This window comes from Microchirus variegatus (assembly GCF_963457635.1).
Source record: "Microchirus variegatus genome assembly, chromosome: 11".
In the NCBI taxonomy this organism is placed as follows: Eukaryota; Metazoa; Chordata; class Actinopteri; order Pleuronectiformes; family Soleidae; genus Microchirus; species Microchirus variegatus.
In genome coordinates this window covers 306949-334272 of record NC_139812.1, presented here as the reverse complement: position 1 = coordinate 334272, position 27324 = coordinate 306949, and the positions used below count along the sequence as shown (strand labels likewise).

The 27324-nt window shown below is 38.6% G+C and overlaps 1 protein-coding gene across 1 annotated transcript; it reads left to right on the top strand.

Annotated features, from left to right (window-relative positions):
• On the top strand, positions 1–26081 carry ncapd3 (non-SMC condensin II complex, subunit D3; the record flags this gene model as incomplete). The annotated part of the gene is made up of 36 exons (XM_083897970.1): positions 1–52; positions 1742–1911; positions 2133–2295; positions 4253–4419; positions 5817–5966; positions 6045–6106; positions 6194–6281; positions 8252–8385; positions 8641–8713; positions 8913–9038; positions 10430–10682; positions 11244–11282; positions 11838–11924; positions 12021–12094; positions 12226–12360; positions 12473–12693; positions 13013–13204; positions 13299–13396; positions 13489–13598; positions 14272–14379; positions 14795–14909; positions 15230–15325; positions 15434–15672; positions 16128–16207; positions 16649–16786; positions 17267–17400; positions 17538–17734; positions 19141–19251; positions 20240–20410; positions 20525–20625; positions 21027–21091; positions 22926–22973; positions 23434–23496; positions 24955–25006; positions 25604–25685; positions 25954–26081. The coding sequence occupies 35 exons, from the start codon at positions 1–3 to the stop codon at positions 25677–25679; spliced, it is 4188 nt and encodes a 1395-aa protein (XP_083754096.1). The 3' UTR covers positions 25680–25685; positions 25954–26081.
• Positions 26082–27324: the final 1243 nt, after the last annotated feature.

Genomic DNA, 27324 nt, shown 5'->3' with positions numbered 1-27324 from the left:
ATGGAGTTGATTTCTGCGCTGCAGTTTCTGCGCTTACATGAAATCCCTGAAGGTAAGAGTTTCTACTGAAGATACTCAGCTCTTGTTCGCGTCCCTTCATTTTGATCGACTCCTGGTAAATTGTGGGTCGTCTTCGTTAGCGCCGCTGTTTTCCCGTATAAATCTGCGTCACTGTCAGTAAATGTTTACATGTCAGAGTTTCAGAAAGATACAGGGAAACATTTGACAGTTTTCTTATTACTTAACTGAATAGTGTGAACTTATTTACGCGTGTGTTATAGTGTTATATCGTTCATATAGTGTTATATCGTTCATATAGTGTTATATCGTTCATATAGTGTTATATCGTTCATATAGTGTTATAGTGTTATATCGTTCATATAGTGTTATATCGTTCATATAGTGTTATATCGTTCATATAGTGTTATATCGTTCATATAGTGTTATAGTGTTATATCGTTCATATAGTGTTATAGTGTTATATCGGTTCAATTTAATGTGTTTAGCGGCAAATCACAACAGACAGGGTAATTGTGTAAAGTGTTGTTTTGTCTTCTCTCTATGTATGATTGCAAGGTTTCTGCCAACTACTACTTACTAAAGTGGACCGTATCTATGTTCCCCGGGTCCTATGTTCCCCGCTTTGTATGTGACCGGGGAACATAGGACCCTTTCTCTAACCCTAACCCTAACCCTAACCCTTTTTCAAAAAAAGGGTCCTATGTAGAGCTGCAACTAACGATTATTTTCGTAATCGATTAATCTGTCGATTATTTTCTCGATTAATCGATGAATCGGTTGGTCCATAAAATGTCAGAAAATGTTAAAAAATGTTGATCAGTGTTCGTCAAACCTGGAAATGACGATGTTCTTGAATGTCTTGTTTTGTCCACAAACCAAAATGATTCAGTTTTATTGATTTCTTTGTTATGTGGAGCCAAGAAACGAAGAAAACATTCACATTTAAGAAGCTACAACAATCAGAAATCTTGTTTTAATCATGAAAAAAGCTCCAAACCGATTATCGATTATCAAAATAGTTGCCGATTAATTAAGTAATCGATTAATAATCGATTAATCGTTTCACCTCTAGTCCTATGTTCCCCTGTCACATACAAAGTGGACCTTTTTTGGGAAAAACGGGGAACATAGGACCCAGGGAACATGGGTACGACCCGGGGAACATAGGTACGACCCCGAAAAGAACAACCAAGTCCTTTATTTGTCAGTTTGTTAACTTATTGTCAGTCAGTTGTCCATTTCAACATCCACTGTTCTCCTAGAGTTGTGTCAGGAAGGGAGCGTGCATAAGTTAGCAGGAGGTTTGATATTCGCTGCATAATCGTTTTTTCAAAAGACATTTTCTCAATCAACAAATAGACATTTTCCCATTTTAATTGCTGTAGTATTTGCCAATGGTAGACAGCTACTTACTACACGTGAAGTGTTTTTGATATTTGCCATTATTGTGAAATGGTATGAAATTAAACATTTAACAACAGCACTTCCTGTAGTAAGTAGCCGCCTACCATTGGCAACTACTATAGCAATCAGAATGAGAAAATATCTATTTGTTGAATGAGAAAATGTCTTGCGAAAATGAATATCCAGCAAATATCAAACCTCCTGCTAACTTATGCACGCTCAGGAAGCCCAACCCCTAGAGAGGGAGAAGTCGAAAAAAACAAAATATGAAATCTTGTATTTTGTGAAAGTCATGTGATGACTGTTTTGATTTCAGCTTGGGTGGTGACAGCTTGGGACTTGGAGTTCACAGAGATAAAATCAATAGATGACCACTTGGATGAACAATTGACAGCCAGTGGAGTGAAGGCATTCCAAAACCTGTACCAGTGTATTCTGTCATATGCAGACCAAGAGCAATCTGCAGGCAGAGATGGAGCTCCCCAGGTAAAACTATTCTCAAGGATTATTATGTGCAAGCACTTCAGCAAAGTCTTGATCTTGATATTTTTTTTTGTCTTAAAATTCTGTTGTTGATTTTTAAAAATTAATTTAATTAATTTACTATTATCTGAAATTTAAAGACTTGTTGTGTTCCCCTGCTGATGTTTGTTATTTTCCTCACTGGTGACAGCACTAGCACTGTGTATCCTTGTCTTATTTTGCAGAATATCTGGGCAATTCTGGTTGAGAATGGAGTGTCGATCAAAACTTTGGTGGCCGTCCTGTCCTTCTTTGTCCTGTCAGGAAAAGCTAAAGCGGCCAATGTGCAGCAGAGAGTGAACAGCCTGCATGCTGCCTCAGTTTACTTGCTGATGCTGGGAATCCCAGGTGAGAAAATCAGAGAAATGAATGTATAGAGATCAACAGTATGGTATTTTAGTTTAGTTTTTGATTGTCAATCAAACACTGAATATGTGCTGGATTTTTTTTGGTGTCACTGTTAATAATTCCATAATAACCATTTCAGCATAAAGTAAACCAAGTGATCATATCAATGCAACTTTAGAACTAGTATACAGTTTTGGGGAAATCTGGCCCATGATGGGAGCTGTTAACAATCATAGGTCATTTTAGACTGCATACAGTTGTGCACATAAGTTTACACCTGGCAGAATTCATGATTTCTTAACCATTTTTCAGAGAATATGAATGATGACACAAAAACTTTTCTTTCACTCATGGTTAGTGGTTGGCTAAAGCCATTTATTGTCAAACAACTGTGTTTACTCTTTTTAAATCATAATGACAACATAAACTACCCAAATGACCCTGATCAATAGTTTACATACCCCAGTTCTTAATACTGTGTATTGCCCCCTTTAACATCAATGACAGCTTGAAGTGTTTTGTGGTAGTTGTGGATGAGGCTCTTTATCTTCTCAGAATGGTAAAGCTGCCCATTCTTCCTGGTAAAAAGCTTCCAGTTCCTGTAAATTCTTGGTCTGTCTTGCATGAACTACATGTTTGAGGTCTCTCCAGAGTGGATCAATGATATTGAGGTCAGGAGACTGAGATGGTCACTCCAGAACCTTCACTGTATTTTGCTGTAGTTAATGACAGGTCGACTTGTCCTTGTGTTTAGGATCATTGTCATGTTGGAATGTCCAAGTACGTCCCATGAGCAGCTTCCAGGTTGATGAGTGCAAATGTCCGTCCAGTATTTTTGGTTTGAGGCTTGTGTCTGTGCTGTTGGGTGTATTGCAAGTTTTATACTTTGTGGCATTTGCGTAGTAATGTCTTTCTTCTGAAAACTCGATCATGCAGCCCATCTTTGCAGCCATCCTTATTGTGCATCTTGAAACAGCCACAACACATTTTTTCAGAGAGTCCTGTATTTCACCTGAAGTTATTTGTGGGCTTTTCTTTGCATACCGAACAATTTTCCTGGCAGTTGTGGCTGAAATGTTAGTTGGTCTACCTGACTGTGGTTTGGTTTCAGACAGTACCCCCCATTTTCCATTTGTTAATTAGAGTTTGAACATTGCTGATTCTCTGCATTCTCAATTCCTTAGATATTTTCTTATATCCCTTTCCTGAAGATGGTTACCTTTAATAGTCAAGTCGTGTGCATGTTATCAGGCCAAATCACCAGGGTATGTAAACTTTTGATCAGGGTCATTTGGATAGTTTCTGTTGTCATCATGATTTAAAAAGAGTAAACACGGTTGTTTGACAGTAAATGGCTTCAGCCAACCACTAACCATGAGTGAAAGAAAAGTTTGTGTGTTTTCATTAATATTCTCTGACAAATAATGGTTAAGAAATCATAAATTCAGTCAGGGTATGTGAACTTCTGAGCACAACTGTAGTTGCAGGTTCTTTTAGCTGTTCTATTACTACTCAGCAAACATGTTCCTTCAGTAGAAATGTCACTGCTCCAGCACCAACAACTACTACAAATAAAACCTGAAAAAAGCTAATCTTAATCGTGGAAGAGAGTCGGATAATAACACGGTCAAACACTTGAGCAGAGAGTTTTAGAGACAGATATTGTCTTGTTGTACAGTATACATGTTGTGTTTCTTTGATGAGAGGAGCTGAGGACTGAGCGCTGCCATATCAAGAATGTTATCCTTTTAACCATATGTGGATGAAACACAGTCAACAGTTTTTTAGAATTCCTGTCATTGCATCTTTGAATTCTCTGAGAATAAGTTCTAATGAGATTAAGTTCACTAATTTCCAAACACCTTATTATGGTAAATGATCTGTATTTACAGTATGTAGCACTTTTTTGTTTGTGTGCAGTTTTTTAAGATTACTTTTTATCTGTGTTTTTGTTTAGGGAGCATTGCCTGTAAGGTTTTCCATGAGATTTTGTTCGACACATGTTCAGACTTGAGCCGTCACTGCTGGCCTCAGGTCACAGGAAAAAAACGCAAGAAGGATGGCCTGCAGAGTTCTCGGGCAGTATGCAAACGCTCCAAACCACAGCGAAAAGACACTCCAGATGTATGATCATGTGAAAGACATCACTTAAACATGAGAGCATTATACCTACATTCTGAAAATGACAAACTGTTGTGACAATGGAAATTGTAAGAGCAAACAAGTGTAGGTGAATCTGCATAGGGTTTTTCTTTTTTTCAGCATAGCCCTGAAATGATATATTTCCCAGAGTGGGAAAAAATGTCACCCTCGCAAGTACACCACTTTGAGAAAATGTCATACTCCCACCTCTCTTGCGCTGACATTTGCTGTCCCTATATTTTCCGTCATTCTTCCCTTGTGTTTGGAGATTGTTTGGCAGTAGAGCTCGGGCGACTAGTCGACGTAGACAGAAGAATTCATAACAATGGCAGCGGCCAAGCAGTATCGGGAGTACCGAGGAACAAACAGCAAAAAAAACACGTCTATGGTCTTCAAAAGTGTGGGAATTTGTTTTACCCTTAACTCTTCTAACAATGCAGTTGTTTGAAGACTATGCAAATTGCCTTTGGTGTACCACAGCAGTGCAACAGCAATGCACGAGCATTTGAAACGAAAACACCCTGGAGCGCTGTTTCAGGATGGCAGCAAAATTCCGTATGCACTGTTGATTTTCCCCCTTCCCCGCTCTGAAATGTTCGTTTATCAAACAGTCGCAAAACTAACTATAGACTAAACTAAAGATAAACGCTACGTTAGACAGTTGTTGTCTAGTTATTGATTCCATTTAATAGAGAGTCACACAGACAGACACGCAGGCGTGCACACACATGCATACACGCACACTCTAATTGTAAAATAAGTCTTTATTAATTTTTATTAATCGTTTGAAAAATAATCGTTTGGGACAGCTCTATTTGGCAGTATTGCCAACTACCTTCAATGAAAAGTAACTAAAGCCAGCATGAAACTCACTAGGTTTTAATACACAACACCACAAACTAGTGGCGAGCAAAGCAGTTATTTTTGGTGTACTGAATAGTTGGAGCTAATTGGATTATTCAGTGCTTCCTAGCTAGACATTTCCTAGCTAAATGATGAAGATCAGAACATGTTTTCAGGATTTTTATCTACAGTTCGATAGTTATACGGATTTATTCCTGTGTCGGAGGTCACGCTCATGACTCTTGGAGTGATGACACTTCCTGCCAATCAGTGTCTGGCAGTCTGCCGATGTCACATTTTGTCTTCTCTGTTTTTGTATTAGCAGCATTACGCTACTTTAAGTCATGGCATATGTACCGAAGCGATACCGATTTCCTGTAACAATGCTGTTTGTTGGAAACATTTTCAAAATAACAAAGAAAAAGATTGTTCATATTTCGTTCAGTTTCCCTGTGGATGGGGCCTAAAATGTTCTGTAAATTTGTTAAGGCGCCCAAATCAAATGATGCATTAACGGTGCATGTTGTTCTTGTCAGATCCAAGAAGAGGAAGAGGAGCTTTATTTCTCTGGGTCAGACTTGAAGAACATTAGAGATGCTGTGTTTCTCCTGGTTCAAAGCCTTCTTCGACTCCTAAGGACATTTCCACTCAAAGATAGACCACAAAGTCGCCTCAACTACACGCCGGTAACTACAGAATCTTCCACCATTCCCTCTTTATTCTTGCAGGTAACCTCTAATGTAACATGTCATTTTTCTCTGTAGATCTTCATTAGGCTGCTGTACTTCGAGCCAGTTATTGGAGAGCTAAACTTTGGTGCTGTGCAGTAAGTATTGTAATTGTAATCTTGCTTTGTCATATCAATGAATGTGTCCAGAATGTGAATGAAGAGATTGTTCTTACTTCTGCACAGAGATATCAACGAGCTGAGGAGTGTTCCTGAGATGGCTTTCTATGGGCTGCAGTGTCTTTGCTCTCCAGAACACGGAGATCAAACAGAAGTAAGATCCAATTAACATGACCAACATGTAGTTTTCAAACACATATATACATACAGTTATTTATATATCCTGTGGCCAAATGGGAAATGCACTGTTGTTGGTCCACGTGTGAGAATAATGAACACAGTAGTACTTTTGTTTTTGCACCAATTTTCTATGAATTGAAGTAAAAGATGAAATATTTCTGCGTTAGTAGGCACTAGGCAGGCCACGTGGTGAACACATGGCTGCTGTACTGCAAAATTTGAAATCAGTCCAATGCCAGCCAGTATGGTTGATACCGATAGCTATACTTTTTACTCGTCAACACGCGGGGGCTCGTCTACAGTGCAGGCTACAGGGTGGGTTTGTTTTGTGATATTATGTTGGAGAGGAGGGATTCTTGGGTTTTCATCCTGAGATTTGTTTTGGTCCGAAAACAATATCATGTTCACGTTTTCCATTTTATTGCATTTCTGTGTTTGAACTACCTGGATACTCATTGCAGCTTTGAAATGACTCGATTTCTTTTTTTAAATTCTTTTTCTTGTGCACTTTCATGTGTTTATAGATATTAGTTGTGTCGCCCACAGTCCTGAACAACTTATTCTTACAAATATCACACATTTTGAGGTCATTTTCTGGTGTATAATTTGTCCACACTGTGCTCTATTCCTCTCTTCATTCATGCAGAATGGGGCGAAGTTGTTCAGTACTGTGGCAACACAACTAATCTCTATAAACACAGTTGTAAAGTGCACAAGAAAGAGAACACCAGAGTAAAAAATCAGTTAGAACTAACAATGTAGAATATTTAAATAACAATAGGAAAAATTAATTGCAGATGTTGCAGAGATCTTTGCCTGGTGTTGGCTCAGTAAAGTGCTGCCACACAGGGTTGCCCTTCTTTTCAGCCATTTATTTAAAAAGAAGAAACAAAAACTAATTTAGTATATTTTTATCCAGTCCATACATCTTCAGTTTAATTTAGAAAATAAACAATTTGTTATTTTTTTTCTACATTGAAAATGGCTTTTTAAAGGCTGAATGTAAAAATTAGAAACATAAATGAAACAATAAAATTTATTAAATAAAAATGCTTCATGCTTCAAAGAATACATTGATCAAGAATCTATGATTATACTTAGGAGGATCTCATCAAACATATCAGACAATGAGGGTGCATGCCCCTCATCTGGTGCAGACAGACTAAGAAGTGCAGGGGATCTGAATAGATCTTAGTGGAACGTTGACGGACAATGTTGGCAGAGCGCACTTTTCACACTTCTAACCTTAACCCAAGGTCTCAACCCATTTGTGTAGAAGACGCTTTAGTGCTGCAATTAAGGGAATAACAGATGCATCAGATGAGCTGATCTCTTTAGTTAACTGCTCAAAGAGAGAGAATGTTCTCTGGTGTGAAGTGAATGTCGCTGCGAGTTCATAATCTGCGCCGTATGCAGCCAAGTTTGGGAAGAGAGGAGGTTAAAAAAACTGACCACTGCTGCAGTGACTATGTTTTATGTAAAATAAGATGCTGTATAAACACTTTATGATTGGTAATTGTTTCATGGGCATACTGATACATGTGCAGCGGTGCCATCTCACCAGCTGGAGATCAGAAGTGTTTTTTAACCAGTGAGAAAGGGTTCTCTGACGATTGTAAGCAGCTCGACCAGAGTTTTAAAAAAACTGTGACACGTTAATTTCAGTGGCAGAGAGAAAGAGAACCAAACACACACCTGATGGCTGCTCTGTCCGGCCGATGCCGATAACGCAAATATCGGGCCGATATATCTCGACCCTTAGTCCAGGGTGGGAAAAATGTTCTTAATTTGTCTGGAGTGTGAGGCTGCGGTCAATGTTCTTTGCAGCTTTATTTCTGTCCATTACTTTTCCTTAGTATATTTGTAGTTATTATCCCCTTGGAGATCATGTTTCTTTTTCCAAAATGCAATATGAGAGTTGTAATTAACGCCACTGTTTTCCAGTCACTGCGGAGGGTTTTCCATCATCTTCTTTATGTGATCCTGATGATGAACAAAGGCAACGGAGGAAAGCCCACCCTCCTTGAGGTCTGCCAGGCCGTCCTCGCCACTCGTGACCAGGCCGTCCGTTTTGTTTGGTAAATTACTGTCATCCAATTTAAACAATAAAGAGCTTGTCTTTTGAGTTTTGTGTTGATCAAATCATCTGTTTCGCCCTGCATGCATTGTGGCTGTATTTTAATTTAATTTCAGTGCCCATGTCCACAAATTAGCTCTCACTCTCTTTCTTTTTCTAGAGTTGCAGGTGTGTTGCAGCCTTAAAGGTGTTGATGTACTTGGTTGTGGATGATTTGAGGGTAACCACATTAATTCTGAATGATTTGTGTTCACAGTTATCTCGTGGATGAGCTAAAGGATCTGGCTTTGCCTTTTCTGCATATCCTCATGCAGCATCTTTGTATCCAGGTGAATCCCCATTCAGCACTGCTAAACTACCTGCAATAATAAAAAATCCTTTGTGAAGTTTCAGCTAAAAGTACCATTTCTGTGTTGGAGTCATGAAAATGACCACATCCAGCAAGATGACTGTTTTGCTAAACTGTTTGTTTATTAAAGCATTTTCCTACAATAATATGCTATAATTTGATGTACTTTGTATGTTAAGATGGTGGAGAAGAGTGAATTTCGAAGCCATGGAGCCCAGGCTATGGGTATGTTGTTGTCAGAGATGACAGGCACAGAGTACGCCCGCTTTATTAAGTGGCTGTCTAACTGCTCCAGTTCCCGTAAGGTGAGAAATGATTTACAAACTCTGTATCATTCATCATAATATGAGTCAGACTTTCTCCTCATTTTTATTTGTGTGTTATTTTCTGAACAAGTACATGATGCTGATTGAGGAAGATACATTTGAGCATCTATATTTTGCTTTAAGATTGATGTCAAAATGGTCCTTTTTTGTAATCCTTATATGTTGATTATACAGCCCTCTCTAAACATAGTGGAACAGTGAGGCCAATGACTTTATTTTTGCTGTATGCTGAAAACATTTCAAGTTGACATGAAAACATTAATGTAAGACAATATATCAGTATGTCTTCCCCACGTGTGAATGGTTTTTCCTCCAGGTTCTCTGGTTTCCATTATTTCAGATTTTTTTTCATGGTATTTACATCATTATATATAACAACTTAGAAGAGACTGAAGGGAGAAACGCCATGAAACAAACAACTGAAAAATTATCACAAAAGAATAATGCAAAAGTTTGGTAAAATCAATGGTTTGTAGGCTTTAAGGATTTATTAAGCAATGGAATTCTAACTAAATACTAGTATTATTTATTTTAATATAATTCTAAAGCTATCTTCTAAGTCAGCGGTCCCCAACCACCGGTCCGTGGGTCGTTTGGTACCGGGCCGCACAGAAAGAATAAATAACTTACATTACTTCCGTTTTATGGAGTGTTTGAATTACGAGAGCTGATGCAGAGATTTCTCTCGGAAAAGAAGTCACCGCTGGCAGAACATTTCAGTGACAAGGAGTGAGTCGCAAAACTCATGTACTTGTGCGACGTATTCAGCCTACACATCTAAAGAAACATAAGTAAATGAACTAATGGCCAAGACCGCAGACCTCACTCACTCGCACTCTTTACTCTCTCTCTCTCTCTCCCGCCCGCCCGTGCTCTCGGCCAATACAGATTTTGATGAATAACAAACAAATGCTGAGTGCTGTTCAATGGTTTTGTGCAAGCAATTTGAGTTCCCAACTCTTGTTCCAAATATGACAGGCTTCATTCAGCGATTGAAACAAACGTATCAACATTAATGAAACGTTTACAGCTGTTTTGTGTATCCTATTTTGAAGGCACGTTTAAGCGTTACTATAGCGACCAGAGAACGTCAGGGGGCCGGTCCGTGAAAATATTGCCTGACATTAAACCAGTCGGTGGAGAAAAAAAGGTTGGGGACCGCTGTTTTAAGTGAGTAAATAAAAGCTGAAATACTGATCTGTCAAAACCAGATGTACAGCAAAAATAACAGAATTGGCCTCACTTTCCACTACTTTTGAAGATTGAACACTGGATGACATATGCATTTACGTATGTAGCTGCATGGACATGATCAGGCTGTCTCCTATCAGCTGACTTTAAATGTGATGTGGTCTGTTGTGTGTCTGCAGATGGTGTGCCGACTCTTCTCTGTGGATGTGGTAATGGTACTGCTGGAGCAGCCAGAGAGAAGGCCAGAGGAGTGCCAGGACCCAGACCTTGCCCATTTCCTGCCACACAAGTTCCTAATCCAGAACCTGCTCTTCAGTCGTCAGATGGATGAATCACCTACTGTTCAAGGCCACGCCCTCTCCTGTCTGGCCAAGTGCCTAGAGATCCCTGTACTCAACGTCACACGGGCTGTGCACAACCTGTTCTCTGCAAGTAAGACACACACAGAAAGGATCTGAGGGGGAGAAATACATTGACCTTTTTTCCCCTGTGAATTGCATTTAGATATTAGAGAACTGGGCTGAATTGTAGATGGATGGAATAACTGTTACAACAGCACGGCTTCACTTGACATTCAAAACATACACAGGGTGTCCGCAGGGTCTTGAAAATTATTAAAATTTCATAAATCCATTTTGGGAAAATTAAGGGCCTTTAAGTCTTAATCGCTATTTCATGAGGTATTCATTTTGTCCATAGAGTTTGACTGCAAAAAGTATGCATGAATTATTATTTTCCTCCTTTATTTGAATGTTTGTTTAAAAACAACGACATTACGCATCTGGTGACAGCGCACACGCTCCTCCTGCTGCAAAATAATATCCAAAATGGTATATGGTGATCTTAAAAAGGTATTGAAATTAACTTCAGGATTCCTGCAAATACCCTGATACATGTAAACATATATAAACTATAGCTAATACACCAAATAGGTGTTTACTGTTTTCAGTGTATTTCAAAAGTTCTGGTCATACCATCTATTTCTCTGTTTAGCTGGGACCCAGACGATGTTGGAAGGGGAAACCACAGAAGGTACATTCATTTCTTTCTTTATTTCTATCTGTCGATCGACTGACCTTTTTATCAGAAGTGAGAAGAGTTTGTCCTACCACAGTGGATGGCAAGGATTTTCAGAGAGATGAGATTTAACTGTTTGAACTGTGTCTGATTGTCTGACTTGAAACTGCATTGTTTCGATAGTAAACTGGTCTATAATAATCACCTTACATAAACAAAAAATATTCATTTAAAATCAACATGGGGTGAATTGCTGACAACATTTATTATTCGTGCTCCCTGTTCTTAATCTTTTTGACTTGTTTTACATTGAAAGTGAGTAATAATTATCAAATGTATGAAAATGACACCACTGTAATAATCAATGTTGTTCCCTCACAGATTCTCATTCATATTTGGTAAATGCAGACATTTTAGTGAGCTATAACTCCAGTTGTTGCAGTGAATGTATATCACAAGCTCTTTTTGAATTAATTAGCCAGGTCTTGAAATCTAAACAATCATTTCACTGGATTTTTAGTCTTGGCTCACTGTAGTGCATGTTTGATATAATATCCTTTTTGTTTTCAGGAAGTTTAGCTTCCCAGCAGAAAACGTATCGCACTCTGCCCTTCAGGACTGTGGAGATCAGCACCACTGGGAACTCTGGCTATGATGGTGAGATAAAGTACATCCAAAGATTTATTTTATACATTTTCACACATTCAAATATCTGAACTTGAGAAAGACATAAGTGATTATTTTTCAATGCATCAAAAGAGAACATGGCTCATATCCTGCTGTGCGTCAAAGACTCTAAGACGATCGTGAGGAAATCGGCATTGCAGGTACCTGGAGCTGAACTTTTCCAGTTTGCTTTACATTCCAGTGACTGTTCAGTCACTAGCATGTGTATCTATTGGTGAAATGCATGCATGGATGATTTTTAACCTCCCTGCTCTGCTGTCTCTACATCCAGGCCTTGGTGGGTCTTCTTAAACATGATGTGGTCCCCTTGAGCTCTGAGAACCTGGCCAGGCTGTCAGAGCGTAGCAGAGACCCAGCTGTGTCTGTTAAGAAGAAGGCTCTGCAGTGTGTGGGAGAGCTACTTGCTGTGAGTCTTCAGTTTCTTTTGCTGCAAAAAGTAATAATGTGCCTCATAACGTAAACGATCTGGTCAAGTAAAAAAAAGTGTAACATGTCTTTTAAACCACATTGACCATCAGGCCAAACCAGAGTGCAGTGTGGTGCAGAAAGCATGGCTGCAGAGTGTGGTGCCAGCGGTGTTGGACTCTGAGAACACAGTACAGGACAAGGCCCTGGAGGCTCTTTATGAGGTGCTTCTCTGTCCAATTAAGCTGTACACTGTCGACTGCCACCTGGATACCAGTCAGAGGCTTACCTGGGACCTGCTGGACCTGCTCTGTCATGACTGTCGGAATCTCAGGTTCAACTTTATTCTGTTTAGTGTGTTTTATGGGGAAAAAACAAATACTGTTTTGAACCAAACATACAGGCAGTCTTTTCAAAAACTGTTTCATTGACTTATAGTGCTGGGCAGTATACCGGTTCATACTGAAAATCTATATTTAATCTATATAGAATAATGTTTACATCAATATGAACCACCATCTTAGCACAAAACACATGACCACTCACTCATGGTCATTTCCTTCACACTGCCCAGCACTAGTCACTTAAAATAATTGTTTTTTTGTCACATGGTTGGCTAACCTTTTGCTTCTGTTTATGTCCTCTATCTCCAGCCACTATTTCAGCAGAGCTTTCCCCATCTGGTCCAGAGAGAACAAGTTTACTGCAACATTCATGAGAAATCTCATCTCACACACTGAGGCAGATCATGCTGCTGGTGCCTGGCTGCTGCTCTCCAAGTCTATTCATTTCTCTCCCAAACTGCCCTACAGCAAGATCTTGGATGCCTGGTACAGGATGATTAGGTGTGAGGAACATCATTTACATAATGAGTTATTTTTATTATGTTTTAGATGAGAATGAAATCTTACAAAGATTTCTGTATTGATTTGTGTTTAGTTCAAAGGGTGCAAATGTGGCGACCGACTGTCACATCCTGTGTGTGATGGGAGATATTGCTGTACACTTGGATAAGCTGACCAAAGGCAGGATAGTTGGCAAGTGATTATGACATTACTATGGTATAATGGGAAAATTCAAAATTCACTGAAAAAATCTGTAAATCTCATCATTTCTACTTTCTCGTTAGGTGACCTCATGGCTTGGCTCAAGACTTTTGACTTGTCTCTTGAGACAATTACTGCTGCTCTGGAGACTCTTCATCAACTAGGCAGCAGCAAAAGCATCGAAAATACTCAGGTTGGAGATTTTGCCTTCTCACTGCCACTTAGGTATGTGTGGGTCATTTCACTCCATAAAGCTGGGCTCAGGCTACAGGGAATTAGGGCAGATTTACATGCTGATATAGAGCATCTTGTTACACTATGCCAGTATCCATTGTGTTTTTGTTATTTTGTTTTGTTTTCATGTTTTGTTGTGCCTTCTGGATGTCAGGTGGTTGCTTCCTCCCGATTGCTAAACTGAATATCATATGTGTGAAAATCAGTGTTTATGATTTTATTTTTTGCTGATCCAGGTACAAGTCTTCACAATTTGGTGTAAAATATTGAAATTAGACATGTGATAAAAATATCAGCTCAAACGCCAGCTGCTGCATTAAAATGTTGCCTTTAGCTTTCTTTGCCCACGCTTGCATCACTGGTATACTCATCACTATCTTGTCCAACTAGCAGCAGGCTTGTTAGACTAGTCACTTTGTCATTTGAAGCATGTGAGCAGTTGAGATGAGGCACCTCATACAATTGCAACTGTCAGATTTCACTTCCATTGGGTGGAGTTGGCCTCAGAAGAAGGGGTTTAGGTATACAATTCGTCAGGATTTCCAAACTCCTGTAGTCTGAATTCACCCTGAGGGTATGCCCAGACATTTCAGGCTGATTTAACAGTGTTTTTATTGTCGTTTTTTCTTTAGGCATTCCTGAATCAGCATGGTGGTGAGTTGGTGTCAGTGTGTGAGGCTCATTTAGCTCCCATCCTCCTAAATGAAAAGGGGGCTCAGAACCTAAATGAGGAATTAATGGTGAGATTTCATTTAATTTTAAACACCAGTTTTTCTCTTTAAGCCTTTTTTTACGTGCAGCAATTCTCTGCAGCCACTGTGAATTATTGTGCAGTTATTGTGTATGTGTACGAGTGAGTGCTAGCAATGCTGGCTATTAGCTGCTGGTTCTGTCATCATTCCATTTTTAACATTTAAATGCTATTCCAAATTTGTGAAGAATTTCAGCCCTAGTTTATATTAAAATAATTGACAAATTTAGTCGCACATGCACGAGATGATGTCAAATTGACTTAGTCCTGGGATGTAACCAGTGTGTGATTTGTTCTTTGACTTTGATTTGCTTATCAAAGTCAAAACCAATATGCATTCAAGGCCACTACATTTAACTATGTTATTTGTATCATTAAAAATAAAATCATGCTCTCTCTTACAGATCAAACACCTGCACACACTGGGTGTGTTGTCACTCCTCTGTCCTGCCAAGTTTAATAAAAGGATTGTTCTGCTTGTGGAGTCTGTCCTTGCAGCACATTCTGACAAACTTGCAGGTAAGAAGTATAATAATACTACTTTTTTTTGGGAGGGGGATTGAATGACTTCAGTGAACAACAGATAGCCTTTGCATGTGTGTGCGTCAGCAAATAACACTTCACTGAATATACAAAGGGCTAAGTATAAGTATAATTTTTATTGCTGCTGTTTTTGATTTGAACAAGGTCTGTATACTGGTTCCCTTAAAACATGATGGTTCTTATTAAAGGTTCCTTGCCTTACTGATGCAGTATGTTATTTAGAGTTGTAATCTGTATACATAAGGGATGAATGGGCAACATACATTTACCTCTGACTTGTTGTCAATTATTGACAGAATGCCAGGTGGAATTGCCTGCCTCACAGCCACTGTCACAGTTCGGAGCGAACTCTCTGCCCACTAGAGTCAGAGCTCATGGAGTCATCACGTTAGGTAAACTGCCACTTTCTCATACTCTTTAAATGTATGAGAACATTCATAAACCTAATAGTGAATGACCTCCCGGATCTCCATGCAGTGTTACCGTGTCTTGTGTTTCAGGTAAACTGTGTCTCCAACATGAGGAACTCGTCCCCAAATACATGCCAGTGTTTGCCAGGGAGCTAAAGGTTGGCACAGAGGTGGCTGTGCGCAACAATGTAGTTGTGGCTATGTGTGATCTGTGTGTTCGATATACCACTATTGTGGATCAATACATTCCTAACATCTCTGCCTGTTTGCTGGACAATGACGCTGCCATCAGGGAGCAGGCTCTCATTATGCTGACCAACCTGCTCCAGGTCAGAAGTATTCTACAACATAGATTAAATATTGCATTAAACTGTTTTGTTGTTGTTCAAGCAAGTTACATCTGTCTTTAATAATGATTCTTAATTCAGTGGTATTCAAGGCATTTTCAGAAAGTAAGATTGTGAAAATTGCTGTTTTGAAAATCGAGGCAATTATTTTATTAGCTATAGACACCAAGCCTTTATTCACAGGTTTTATTAAGAATAGAAATAATGTATTAAAAACATCTGTTACCTTTGGAGAAACATTTGTTATTAAACTGATTACATTCCATTTTTGGAAGGGGTCATTTTGGTTTTTGAAGTAGGGGTTGCATGACTTAATTAAAGAAACTCAGTGGAGAGAGAAAAACAAGTCAGTACGTCTAGTTTGCTTTATTTGAAAGGAATGGGCATTTTCTCTCTGGTTTTTTTAAATTTCTAATGTAACATTTTGTCTTTTCTAGGAGGAATTTGTCAAATGGAAAGGCTCCCTCTTCTTTTGCTTCATGGTAGCACTAGTAGACCCAGTCCCTGCCAATGCAAGGTAAGTCATACATTTTATAGATTCAAAAGATGAGTGAGCAAATAAAGTTAGTCATATTGAAACAATTTGAGTACAGCATAACTTGGAGTTGGACTTATTAGCCAATTATATGAGGCCAGAATTAAACATTGTATTGTTTTCATATTAATATATGCAAAGTTTTATCATGTAATATCATTAAGGTAAAACAAGGAAATTATATACATGATGATATTAATTTCCATATGTGTTTTTTAATTTTGGGTGTATGTAGCAGTGATTATTTAGTCATATATTCCTAAATATTTGTCATGTTTTAAATGCCTTAAACTTCCATCATAGAACATTACAGGCTGTGGGAGCGTACGCAGTAGTTGACCGAAGAAATACATATTCCATGTGAACAAATTAACAAACTAATGGGCCTTGCATCTAATGAATAAATAAAAAATTGGTTTACAGTTTGTGTAGATACTGCCTGGTCCATCTGCTGCTGAAGAAGAACCCAAACTTGTTCAGCCAGCACTTCATCGAGTGCATTTTCTACTTCAACTCCTACACCAAACACAAGTCTTACAACACCTTCCCTCAGAGTGAGAGGTAATATGATGCAGCCATATACAAACCCAATTTCCAAAAATGTTAGGATGCTGTATAAAATGTAAATAAAAACAGAATGCAATGATTTGCACTCCTCATAAACCCATATTTTAGTCCTAATAGAACATAATCAACATATCATATGTTGAAACCAAGACATTTTACCATTTCCTAAAAAATATCAGCTTATTTTGAATTTGATGCCAGCAACACATTATAAAAGTTGGAACAGGCAACAAAAGGCTTGAAAAGTTAATGACACAAATCAAAAACAACTGGAGGAGCATTTGACGACTAATTAGGTTAACAAAAACAATTAACCCCCGGGTACGGTAAAAGTAAAGTATATTTGCGTTTTGCACAGCGTCCCAACTTTTTGGAATTCAGTATATTTGCTTTTTTGTCTTTTTGTTTTAATTCATGTAAGACATGGTGGAGAAATAATGTCACTTGTTTTTGTCATCAACTTATTTCAATCAGTGACAAGGTCAGGTTCTCCTTGAAAGGAGTTAAAAACCGTGAGAAGCGTTTTCAGATCTACCAATTCCTGTTGGAGAACTGTGACGATGCCCAGCGCTTCAACATCACTTACAAAATAAACCAAGCCGTCTTAGGTGAGAATGTGTTTGGATTATAAAAACATTTTTGTACATCAAACCATAGATTGAGTTGGTCCAACTGTGTTGTCGTCAGTCATAGTATAATTAGTAAAAAAAGAAGTTTGTTATGTTGGCTTCTTTTCCCAATGCAGCAAGCTTTGCAGATGAAGAGCTGCCTCTGGACGCAGGTGGTGCTGAAATCCTTTCTGAGGCCTTCAGTATATTGAGCTTAAAAGAGCTTAAACTTCAGTCTGTAGGAGGAGTAACAGCAGGGGAGGAAGCAGAGGAAGAGAACGTAGGCACAATGGCTGTTGCCCTGCAGGCTGCTCGGAAGAAGACGGCGTCCCAGGTAAGCACTTCCAGTAATGTACTCTCGAACTTTGGGTCCTGACCAGGGTCCTCAGGGTCCTATTTGGATTTATAAAAACATTCGCACACACGTCCCACACTTAACCATAAATAGTCCTAAAAACATCCCAGATTAATATTCATTAATCGGAAGTGACAGGAAAATCATGGCAAACAGAGAGAAGAGGAAGTTCACACAATCAGAAAACGAGGCACAGAAAAGATTTTATACAGTGTCGTCATCACAAATGACAAAATTTCAAGTGACCGAATGTGGCAGATGCTGTGAATGAGGAAGGTCAATGATGCTGCTCCACAACAGCACACAAGTCCTGCTCCTCTGCTCATGGTGAGTACAGGCTGTCCACTATTTATACAGGTATCCACTGTTGCCTGCAAGGTTGGGGGGTTAGACCCTTTTAGACAGAGGGTTGTTTGTCAAATTTAGTTTGTACATACAGTAATCGCCATATGTAGAACCCAGTTTTCTGTGCGTGCCGATGCTGGATCCAGTGCGGCACAGAGATCCAGCAGTGCAGTGCGTGAAAGTCAGAACTGGTTCACAATCAAAATGAATGGTCACTGGCCAGCAGACCTTACTGTTCTTCCTTCATTCTGCCTCATCCTCGTCCTATAGTCAAACTATTTTGCGTCATTGCACATAGTGATAACATTCTTTTTATTCCCTCCATATTTGATTTGAATCCCAGTGGCTTCAGTTGTGGTGATTAATTGATCGTAAATGACAGATCCTGCACAGTGATGAAAATCTATGTATAACAGTAATATTAATAGCGATAATACATTTGATTAGAATAAAGTTATCTAATCACTGTTACAACATAACATTATTTATGGACATCTCACTCCAATCTTCTGTTCAAGTGCAATCCGTGCAAACGTAACCTAGCCTATTTTTTACCATATTAACTCTGAGAATGTGTCTCAAACCATAAAGTACTTGTGTGTGAATGAAGGTGCACATTTCTGAAAGTATATCAGTCAAGCAGGTAGTTGTTTATTGGTTCAAAATCATGCTGTGAGCAGTAATATTGGAAATTTATTTTACACAGTGGTGTCATTTTAAACAGTTTTCTGTTTATTCTGCCATCGGAGTCGCAGTTTCTCCTCTCTCCCGTAAATGTGCATACCCATGGGTCAGAGTTTCTGTAAAAGGCTGCATGTTTCCTGTCCAGTTTATTTTTTATAAATCCCAAAACTTTGCTGTTGCCTTCTTTTCAGTTTTCAGTAATAAGTTAGTGCCAAATACCAGTTCCTGAATTCTTGTGCTCTCTTCTCTTGGTTCATTGCATCATGAAGCAGAAGAGTACAAACCTTCATAACATAAAAAAAACTTATTTTTAACATTTCATAAGAGGTTTTTTTTTTTATCTTTTATCTCCGCAGGTCCACAAGAAGGTCTTCAAAGAGCACACAGTGCCTCTCATCATCAGCCTGAAGAGTCTGCTCGAAGAAAAACGCTCTCCTGCCCTCGGAGACCTCATGGCCTTTCTCCAAGTGAGACGGCAATATCCAAGTAGAAATGCATATCCATTTGAATACACATTGGGGTTGATATCTAACAGCAATGTTGAATTTTCCATCTGACTTTAATTTTTTTTTCATCTGCCTCCCTTGGTTTTCGTTAAACTTTTCAGAAAGCACAAATTAAAGACACTTTAGTCTAGATTAGGCAAATGAGATATGTCTGTCATACATTTTGGTGTTATTTACACTGCACTGCAGTAGTATAGCATGACTTACTCTCTGAACACTTCATCTCCAAGTTAATCTAATACACATGTGTCAGACTAAAGGCCCTGCCATAACTTTACTTTCTCTTTTCCCACGCTGACGTCTGCAGGTAACACACCGTGACAGGTGCATGGGATCTTGTAATCCAATATTTTTGCTGTGCCTTGGACAAGACATGATTTCTGTCACTGTGACCGAGTTCCTCATGAGCAGATCTAAGAATGAGGGAGGTTATATGCAGGTCTTTGGCCAAGATTACAGGATGTTTAGACTCATCTGGCATGGCTGACTTATTCAGCCTGCCACTGACTCTTAGTATGCCATCTTGTATGATCAGTGATGTGCGGTGAGCTCTAGGGTTGGGTAGGTAGGCAGACACAGACCCAAGATATACACACACTAAATTAGACGCACTTTTTCTTATACCACTCCTTTTGAAAAGTACGTATCATTTTCTGTCCCTTCCTTTGGAGAAGGTCCTGTAGCTCAGGCGTGGGTCTCCCGCTAATAAAAGCTTCCGTTTTTCATCAAATTCTAGCCTTAAGAAATGTTTAAGCCTCTCTTGTACAGCCATCATTACACCTCCCAGTAAATTGCTGAACGTAAAACAGCAAGAAGGCGTAACGGTGTTGACAATTCACAAAAGCAATGCGAACGTAAATGCAGCACAAACATAGTACAGTTACGTCAATAGGCAGCGTAGCATTGTGCTTTTTGTATGTAAAAACACCAACCTCTGTGTTTTGTTTAGGTGACAATGAAGGACAGACCTAATGAGATGAAAGAGCTTTTCTCTGGTGATGAACAGCTGGTAGCTGAGGTGGAGTTTGCTCTGAAGATGGGTGAGAAGGAGAGAGTGGCGAGAGAGCTGGAGGATCAGTTTGAAAACTTTACCCTGACTTCTAAAACTCCCACTGTACAGGTCAGCAGCAGAGGTTCATTTATTCATTTCACATTGTAATTGTATGCACATAAATGTGTATTCTGATTTCCCCAGTCGGTCAATATGATTTTTGTCTTTCCTGTTTTTGTCCAGGACTCTCCGCTGAGGTCCAGGCCCATTCACGCTGTTAGCTTTGCCACCCCACAGCCAGCACAACCATATCAACTGTCTGACCGACCATCACACACTGTTGGGTAGGTTTCATTTATAGCAACTGATCAACATCAGAGATTCACAAGGCACACAACATTTTGATTATTTTGTTAAGTAGTATGAGGCTGTACTTCGAATATTCAGTCAGAAAATGGATTGATATTTCTTGAAGGATGATTTATTGTTTTTTTAAATTGAAATGAGAAAGGCAGCAATGAGAAATATTCATTGTTTCTCGTGCTGCAACTCACAATCATTTTTAATTTATCCATTAATCTGTAATCAGTCATTTTCTCAATTAATCAAGTACTTGTTTGGCCTGTAAAATGTCACAAATGTTGATCACTGTTTCTCAAACCTGGAAATTATGACGTATGCATTTTCTGATTCTCAGTGATTTTTCAAGCAGAGTTGGAATAAACTGTGTTTTTTTTTTTTGCAGGCATATGAACAGATCCACGCGGGACAAGCGTATCAGGCCACATTCGGTCACTTTGAAAGAAACAGGTATAGAACACATGTTCCATGTTCAAGAAAAGCACACACAATGTTCCTTATCTTTTGTGGTGATGAACTAACCAGCTTTTTTAGAATGTTAATGTTGAAAAAGCCCCCCGCAGTAATTACCATAAACATTTTCTACTAATAAGGCAGTTGATGGAATTGAACTGTACGTATGTCAGTAAGACCTTCCTAGCTTAGGCAGTGGTGGCACAATCACTTTCCACAGGTCAATATCAGAGCGTTTTTGTTGGGTATGATTTTTTACTTCTCAAAGTCTGCCTCAACTTGCCTCTTGTTTACATGCACTTCCACATGTTCTTGAGCTAAATCGATTAGATGTTTGGTTAATATAGGCCCTCTGTTGGTATAAAACTAAAATGACATGCAAACAAACTAATATTTTTTACATCTGGTTAAGCAAAATAAATGCACTCTAAATGCAATGGTAGTGATGAATCCTGTATTCAGTCCAAAATAATTATAATTTCATAACGAGAAAATTCCGCCCGTGTAATTTCGATGGTGCCGGCTGATGGTGCCAGTGTTCAGGGAAGTTCCCTTGTCACACCTGTCAATTTTCATGCAGGTGGGACAATGTTGGACTACTTCCTATTCCGGGTCATCTTTTGCAGACATGTTCAGGACGGTCACATATCGTGTTTCATGCAGATCAGTCAATATATTGCAAAGTTACATTTAACTTCCTCTTTCAGGCGTTCCACTTCCTGTAGTGAGGTCACCAAGTTTTTGGTGGAGAAGAACAATTCGATAAAGAGAGAGACTCACAAGCCCCCACTCACCCTCCTCCTGTGTTTCTGTCCAAAACCTCTGAGAAACAGAGAAAACAGCTCCTCTTAAAGTTGTCATATTTCAAAAACGGTAGATTATAAAGCTAAAATGTTGGTTAGTGAGCGTCACAAGGCTTTCAGCTGTGCCCACCTCTCATTTTGTGAGAAGCGGATGAGAATTGACTGAGTAATGACAGTTTTAATATCACCCTTGTTTTGGTTTTTCCAAACCTCCAAATCATCACTTTTAACACGGGAGTCAATGGGAGCTGTGACCAGAACTCTCTGCGCTTTGAGGTGATTTTAAGAAAAACGCAAGTCATATGAAAATAAAATCCACACTCAGGGTTAGACAACAACCATAGCAACATTTTGATATAACAAATGTATGTTTAAGTTGGAAAAGTGATTATTTTCTGGATCTCAGCAGAGTGGGGCCACTCTAACTACCGCCCACACACTCAATACACACCCATTATAAAATCTGAACGCGTACAAAAAAAGTACAAAAAAGTACAAAACTTAAACAATTGTGTAAAAACCGTAGCATGTATCAAAACCTTGACTTAGAAAAGCCCCAAATCTTGTGACCAGTTTAAAGTTCCAACCACATTTCTATGTTAAAGTCTGACGACACGTTGAGGCTACAAAATGGACTTGGTTTTTCTCCTCATGTCTCCTTTTTTCCACTGATTCGAACATTTTTCACCAAACTTTTGCCGGAAGAGGAAGTGGTATAAACGCGAAGGATTATAAGAGACGCTTGCTCCACAATGCATTCTACCTAGAATTCTCACTAGAGTGCATATTTATATTATATATATATATATATATATATATATATATATATATATATGTCTATCCCTAATTAAATGCTTTGCAACAAATACAGGCAATTGTGACCAAAATAGAATTCCTTAACAAAACCTGACACAGTTAGCTGTGTCAGGTTTTGTTAATTAGGGATAGACCACTATTGGTTTTTCAGGACCAATATGGATACTGATGATGCTGGTGATTAATCCATTTTTATCTGTTTTTGCTTCCAGTGCTGGATAAAGGTGGTGTGGGTGAGAGAGCTATCAGCACTCCAAAAGGTATTGTCTGTCTCAGACTGCATCACACTATGATCTGCATTCTTTTTCAGTTTAAGGTGAAATGTTGTCCTTTTTGTCCCTGCACTTGGAAACAGCCCACGGTCAAAGTGTTGTTGTTTGTTAATCTGTTTCATCTTTCACATTCTTAAATCTCAACAACACCTTTGTAGTGCTTTGTAATCATTCATTAACTTTATTTACTTATCTTTGAACTTAGGGGAGACTATCGTTTTGTTGTGTTGGTTCATATAATGACATACTGTAAGTTCTATCATTTTTTAACAACCCTCCATTCTACTACTTTATAGTTACTTTTGTTGCTGCTTCAGGAACTCTACTGATTATGTTTATATGTTACTAAACTTATCTCTGCAGTATTATTACATGAAAACCTAAATGTTTTCTCTTTTTTTATTCTTTACCTCCCCTCTTTCCCACTTCCATCTGTCCTATGATCTAGATGGAGCCCTCAACTTAACTTTTGATGAAGGTTTCAGTGCAATTTTCAGTGACCGGGGAACACGTGAGTTACTCTGACAATAGTGTTGTACAACAATGTGCAAAATGTAAAAATTAATAGGTTGAAAAAACAAATCAATAAAAATGTATTTCATGTGCAAATGTAAAGTGAATAACTGTACATGATTATCAATGATATTAGGCCACATCCAGACGGAAACAAAACTTCAGATCTTTTTCTTTGCCGTTTTCAAAAAGTTCCCCATGGAGGACGGAAAGTGCCAAAATTAAATAACATTAAATAATTAGGGCTTAAACTTAAATGTGTAATTTAGGGATGGGAATTTCAGACATTTTGAGAGTCGATTGTCGAGGTACACGTGTCGGTTTTTTTTTTTTCCCCTTTTGTTTTTACAGCAGCAGCAATGCGGGGCTGGAAACTATTCTACAGTGTACTACTTCGTTTTTGGCTCAAAACATGGCTGTAATGTCCATTATTGACCGTCAAAGCAGTGATAATAACAATGACGGGCAAAAAAAAGCAGAGCGGAGAGTTTTGTCTCCGCTGGCACAGGTGTGTGTCACCAGGCGGCTCAGGTGTTTGAACCTGTGCTTGTTATGTCCACCAGAGGGCAGCATCTTGACTGGGTGAGATGCCATCTTCATTCGTGTAGACCATTGGTTCTCAAAGTGCGGCCCGGGGGCCAATGGTGGCCCGCAGAAACATTTCTGGCCCCGCAATGAATTACAGTTGATAGTTTTAATCCAGGAGCTACTAAGCTTGTTAAATGTTTATTGGACATTACTGGATACAGACCAATAAGTGTAAACAAAAATACTGGGTATTTACCTGGTTTCTATATGGTGAATTTTAGTGTATTATTGTGTTATAAGCTGGTAATAAGCAGGTAGCTACAGCCCCCAATTACTAGCTATTTACCCAGTAAATATATGGTAACAGAAATGTGTTACTTGGTATTAACCTGTAATTAGAAGGTAAGAACAATGGCCAAAATACTGGGTAATTACCCAGTAAATTATAAAGCGTTATTATATTAATGCTTAAATTACATTATATTAACGCTTATATTACTTAACGCTAAACTGTAGAACTGCAATCTGGTCATTAAAATTATTACAAATGGGATTTATTTCTGTTTTTTTTTTCTTTGGCGGCCCTCAGTCCAATGTTGGGTTCCTAAATTGGCCTCAGGTATCAACACTTTGAGAACCCCTGATGTAGACGGCTTATTGTTGCGTTAACCCCCGTCCTTAACATTAGCGCAAGCTCGTTCGCACTGCACGCGCGCACGCACACACGCTTGGACAAGCACATACACTGGAGAGAACCGCTGTTGTCACCATGTAGGCTAACGTTACAGGTGACTGACACACACTCATCCTAGTGTCAGTGTTCATCCAGACTATGATCTACAATTTCAGCACCATCAAATAATAACAAAATGATATATAGTTATAGGATCTTTTCTCATTAGATATCAACCTGACATTTTTCTCCCAGGTCTTGGAGAAGAGACCAGTGTTCTTCATGTGCAGCAACCAGAAGAGCAGCAGTAAGTGAGCGACTTACATACGTGCATGTGCATTAAATTACTTTATGATGTTCAAGATATAGGCAAGCCTGTATTTAAAAGGTCAAATAAGAGCCCAACTTAATTGTAAAGGCCACAAACATGATGGAAACACTTTTAACAGATGAAGAAATCCCCGAGCAGAAATACAAATGTTTCAAGTTATACATTTATACTGTACAATTTGAGTCAGTGATGACATGTTTCTAGAACTACAATGCCATTTATATAAGCAGGAGCAGATATTGTTGATACTGATATTGACTTTATTGAATTGTAGCAGAGCAGAGTAGCTACGTTGGTGATATGTATGATAATAATAATAATAATAATAATGATCTCAAAACTGGATTTGGATCCTGCGAGAGAGATTCATGACTTTCCTCTTGATCTTTTAACCACAGACTTAATAAACTTATAAAGACTTATAAAGTCATCATTAATATCTCATTAGTCATGATTACAATACCTTAGTTCATGCGTTAATGCATTCATGTGCCATCATGAAGTCTGTAATTCATGAATGGGGTGTACCACAACAGTTAATGAAGTGTTTGTGTTGTGTGTTGTGTGTTGTAGAGCTCCTCAGCTGAGGCAGTGGGATGTGCAGTCTCCACTCAGGCAGAAGAAAAGAAATCCCAAGATTGGCAAATGATTTCATGTAAGAAAAAAAGCATCTGTATGTGTGTTTTTGTTTGGAACACATCTGTGAATGCATTATTTAAAACTGCAGGTGCCCTCAGGGCTGGACTGGGACCAAAAAATGGCCACGGTGACCCACCATGATTATTTATACGATATGTGGAGGCACATGACATACCAGAGGAAATATGAAACAAAATACAATATTTTTGAATGATTAAATCAATATGTTTTTTGCTTCTTAAAAAGTGTTGTTTGAAATTATTGACACAAATCTAATTCCATAGGACCTGAACCTGCATCCATAACCAGCACAGAGGAAGAAGGTCATTGCAAAAAGGAAGTGTCCTTTGTAAAAACACATTCACTTGAGCGTTTTAATGCATACATAAATAATAAGATGATTAAAAATAAATATCTGATTGTTTGTTGTTGTGCAGTATACTTTTTATTTACTATATTTTATATACTTAAGAATAGTATAGTGAAGTATACTTGGTTTATACTGAAAAGTATAAACAAAAGTCTAAGACTAAGTACATTAATACTATGACTTACACTTACATACTTTTTACTTCTTTCTGCCACAAAGTACAAACATGTACGTTCAGTGGCGGATCGTGCACAGCACAGCGAGGCTGGAAGGCTTAAAGGGATAGTTCAGGATTGTAATGTGTGTATGAGGAACTGACACATAGCACAGAACCACATGGAGACTCGTTCTCTGTGAAAACATGACTTTATCTCCTTGTTAAACAGATGTTTTCCAAAGGAAACTGATGTTTAAGTTGCTGTGTAACCTGCTCACTCCCTGCAAAAAAGATCACAGTGAAAATCAGTAACTTTACACTATGGCACACTGGAGTTGTTGATCCACTGCTGCATCAATCTGTACATTTAAATTCTTATAATTCAGTTTTAGAAATTCTTTGTCCAGATTTACACAAGTGACACACATTTACCAAACAAGGCCAAAGTAGAGCAGAGTTCCTTCAGCAGAAGGTTGAGCATATAACACACTTCACTTTCTAATCAGGGAAGCTACATAAAGGCAAGATAGAGCAGATAACATGTGACTATGTAGATATTATTGGATAAGCATTTTGTTGTGTCACTAATTTTTTTTTATGTCCACATTGACAGCCACGTTTTCACAGAGTGAGTCTTTGTGTCTCAGACTGAATCTTTGTGCACAAACAGTGCAGTCAGCACCATCTATGCATCAGTATCTCATGTAACTACACTTCAAAAAAATCCCTGAACTATCCAACACACAAGTGGACAGTGGATGCTATCTATTTGGTGGTCTGCATACACAACTGTGCAGTTTATCCTTTCCCTTTTATCATATGTAGGGAGTCGTCATTAGCTACACATACAGAGTTAAATCAAGAATTTCTAAGTCATTTGGTCTTTTCTGTCGTGAAATGAACATAATATTCTGCATACTCATTATGCAGCAGATCATTTTTTCCATTGCACAAAATAAATACACATACAAATAATAACGGATGAGTCTAGAAGTTAAGGAGGTAGAAGCTTATTCAGCCTACTCTTTTGGTCATTGGTCATATTGTACAATTGTGATGTGTTTGCCGATGTCTCGTTATCCACAGATACAGATATTAGGGATGCACCACTCCGATCTTGATATCAGA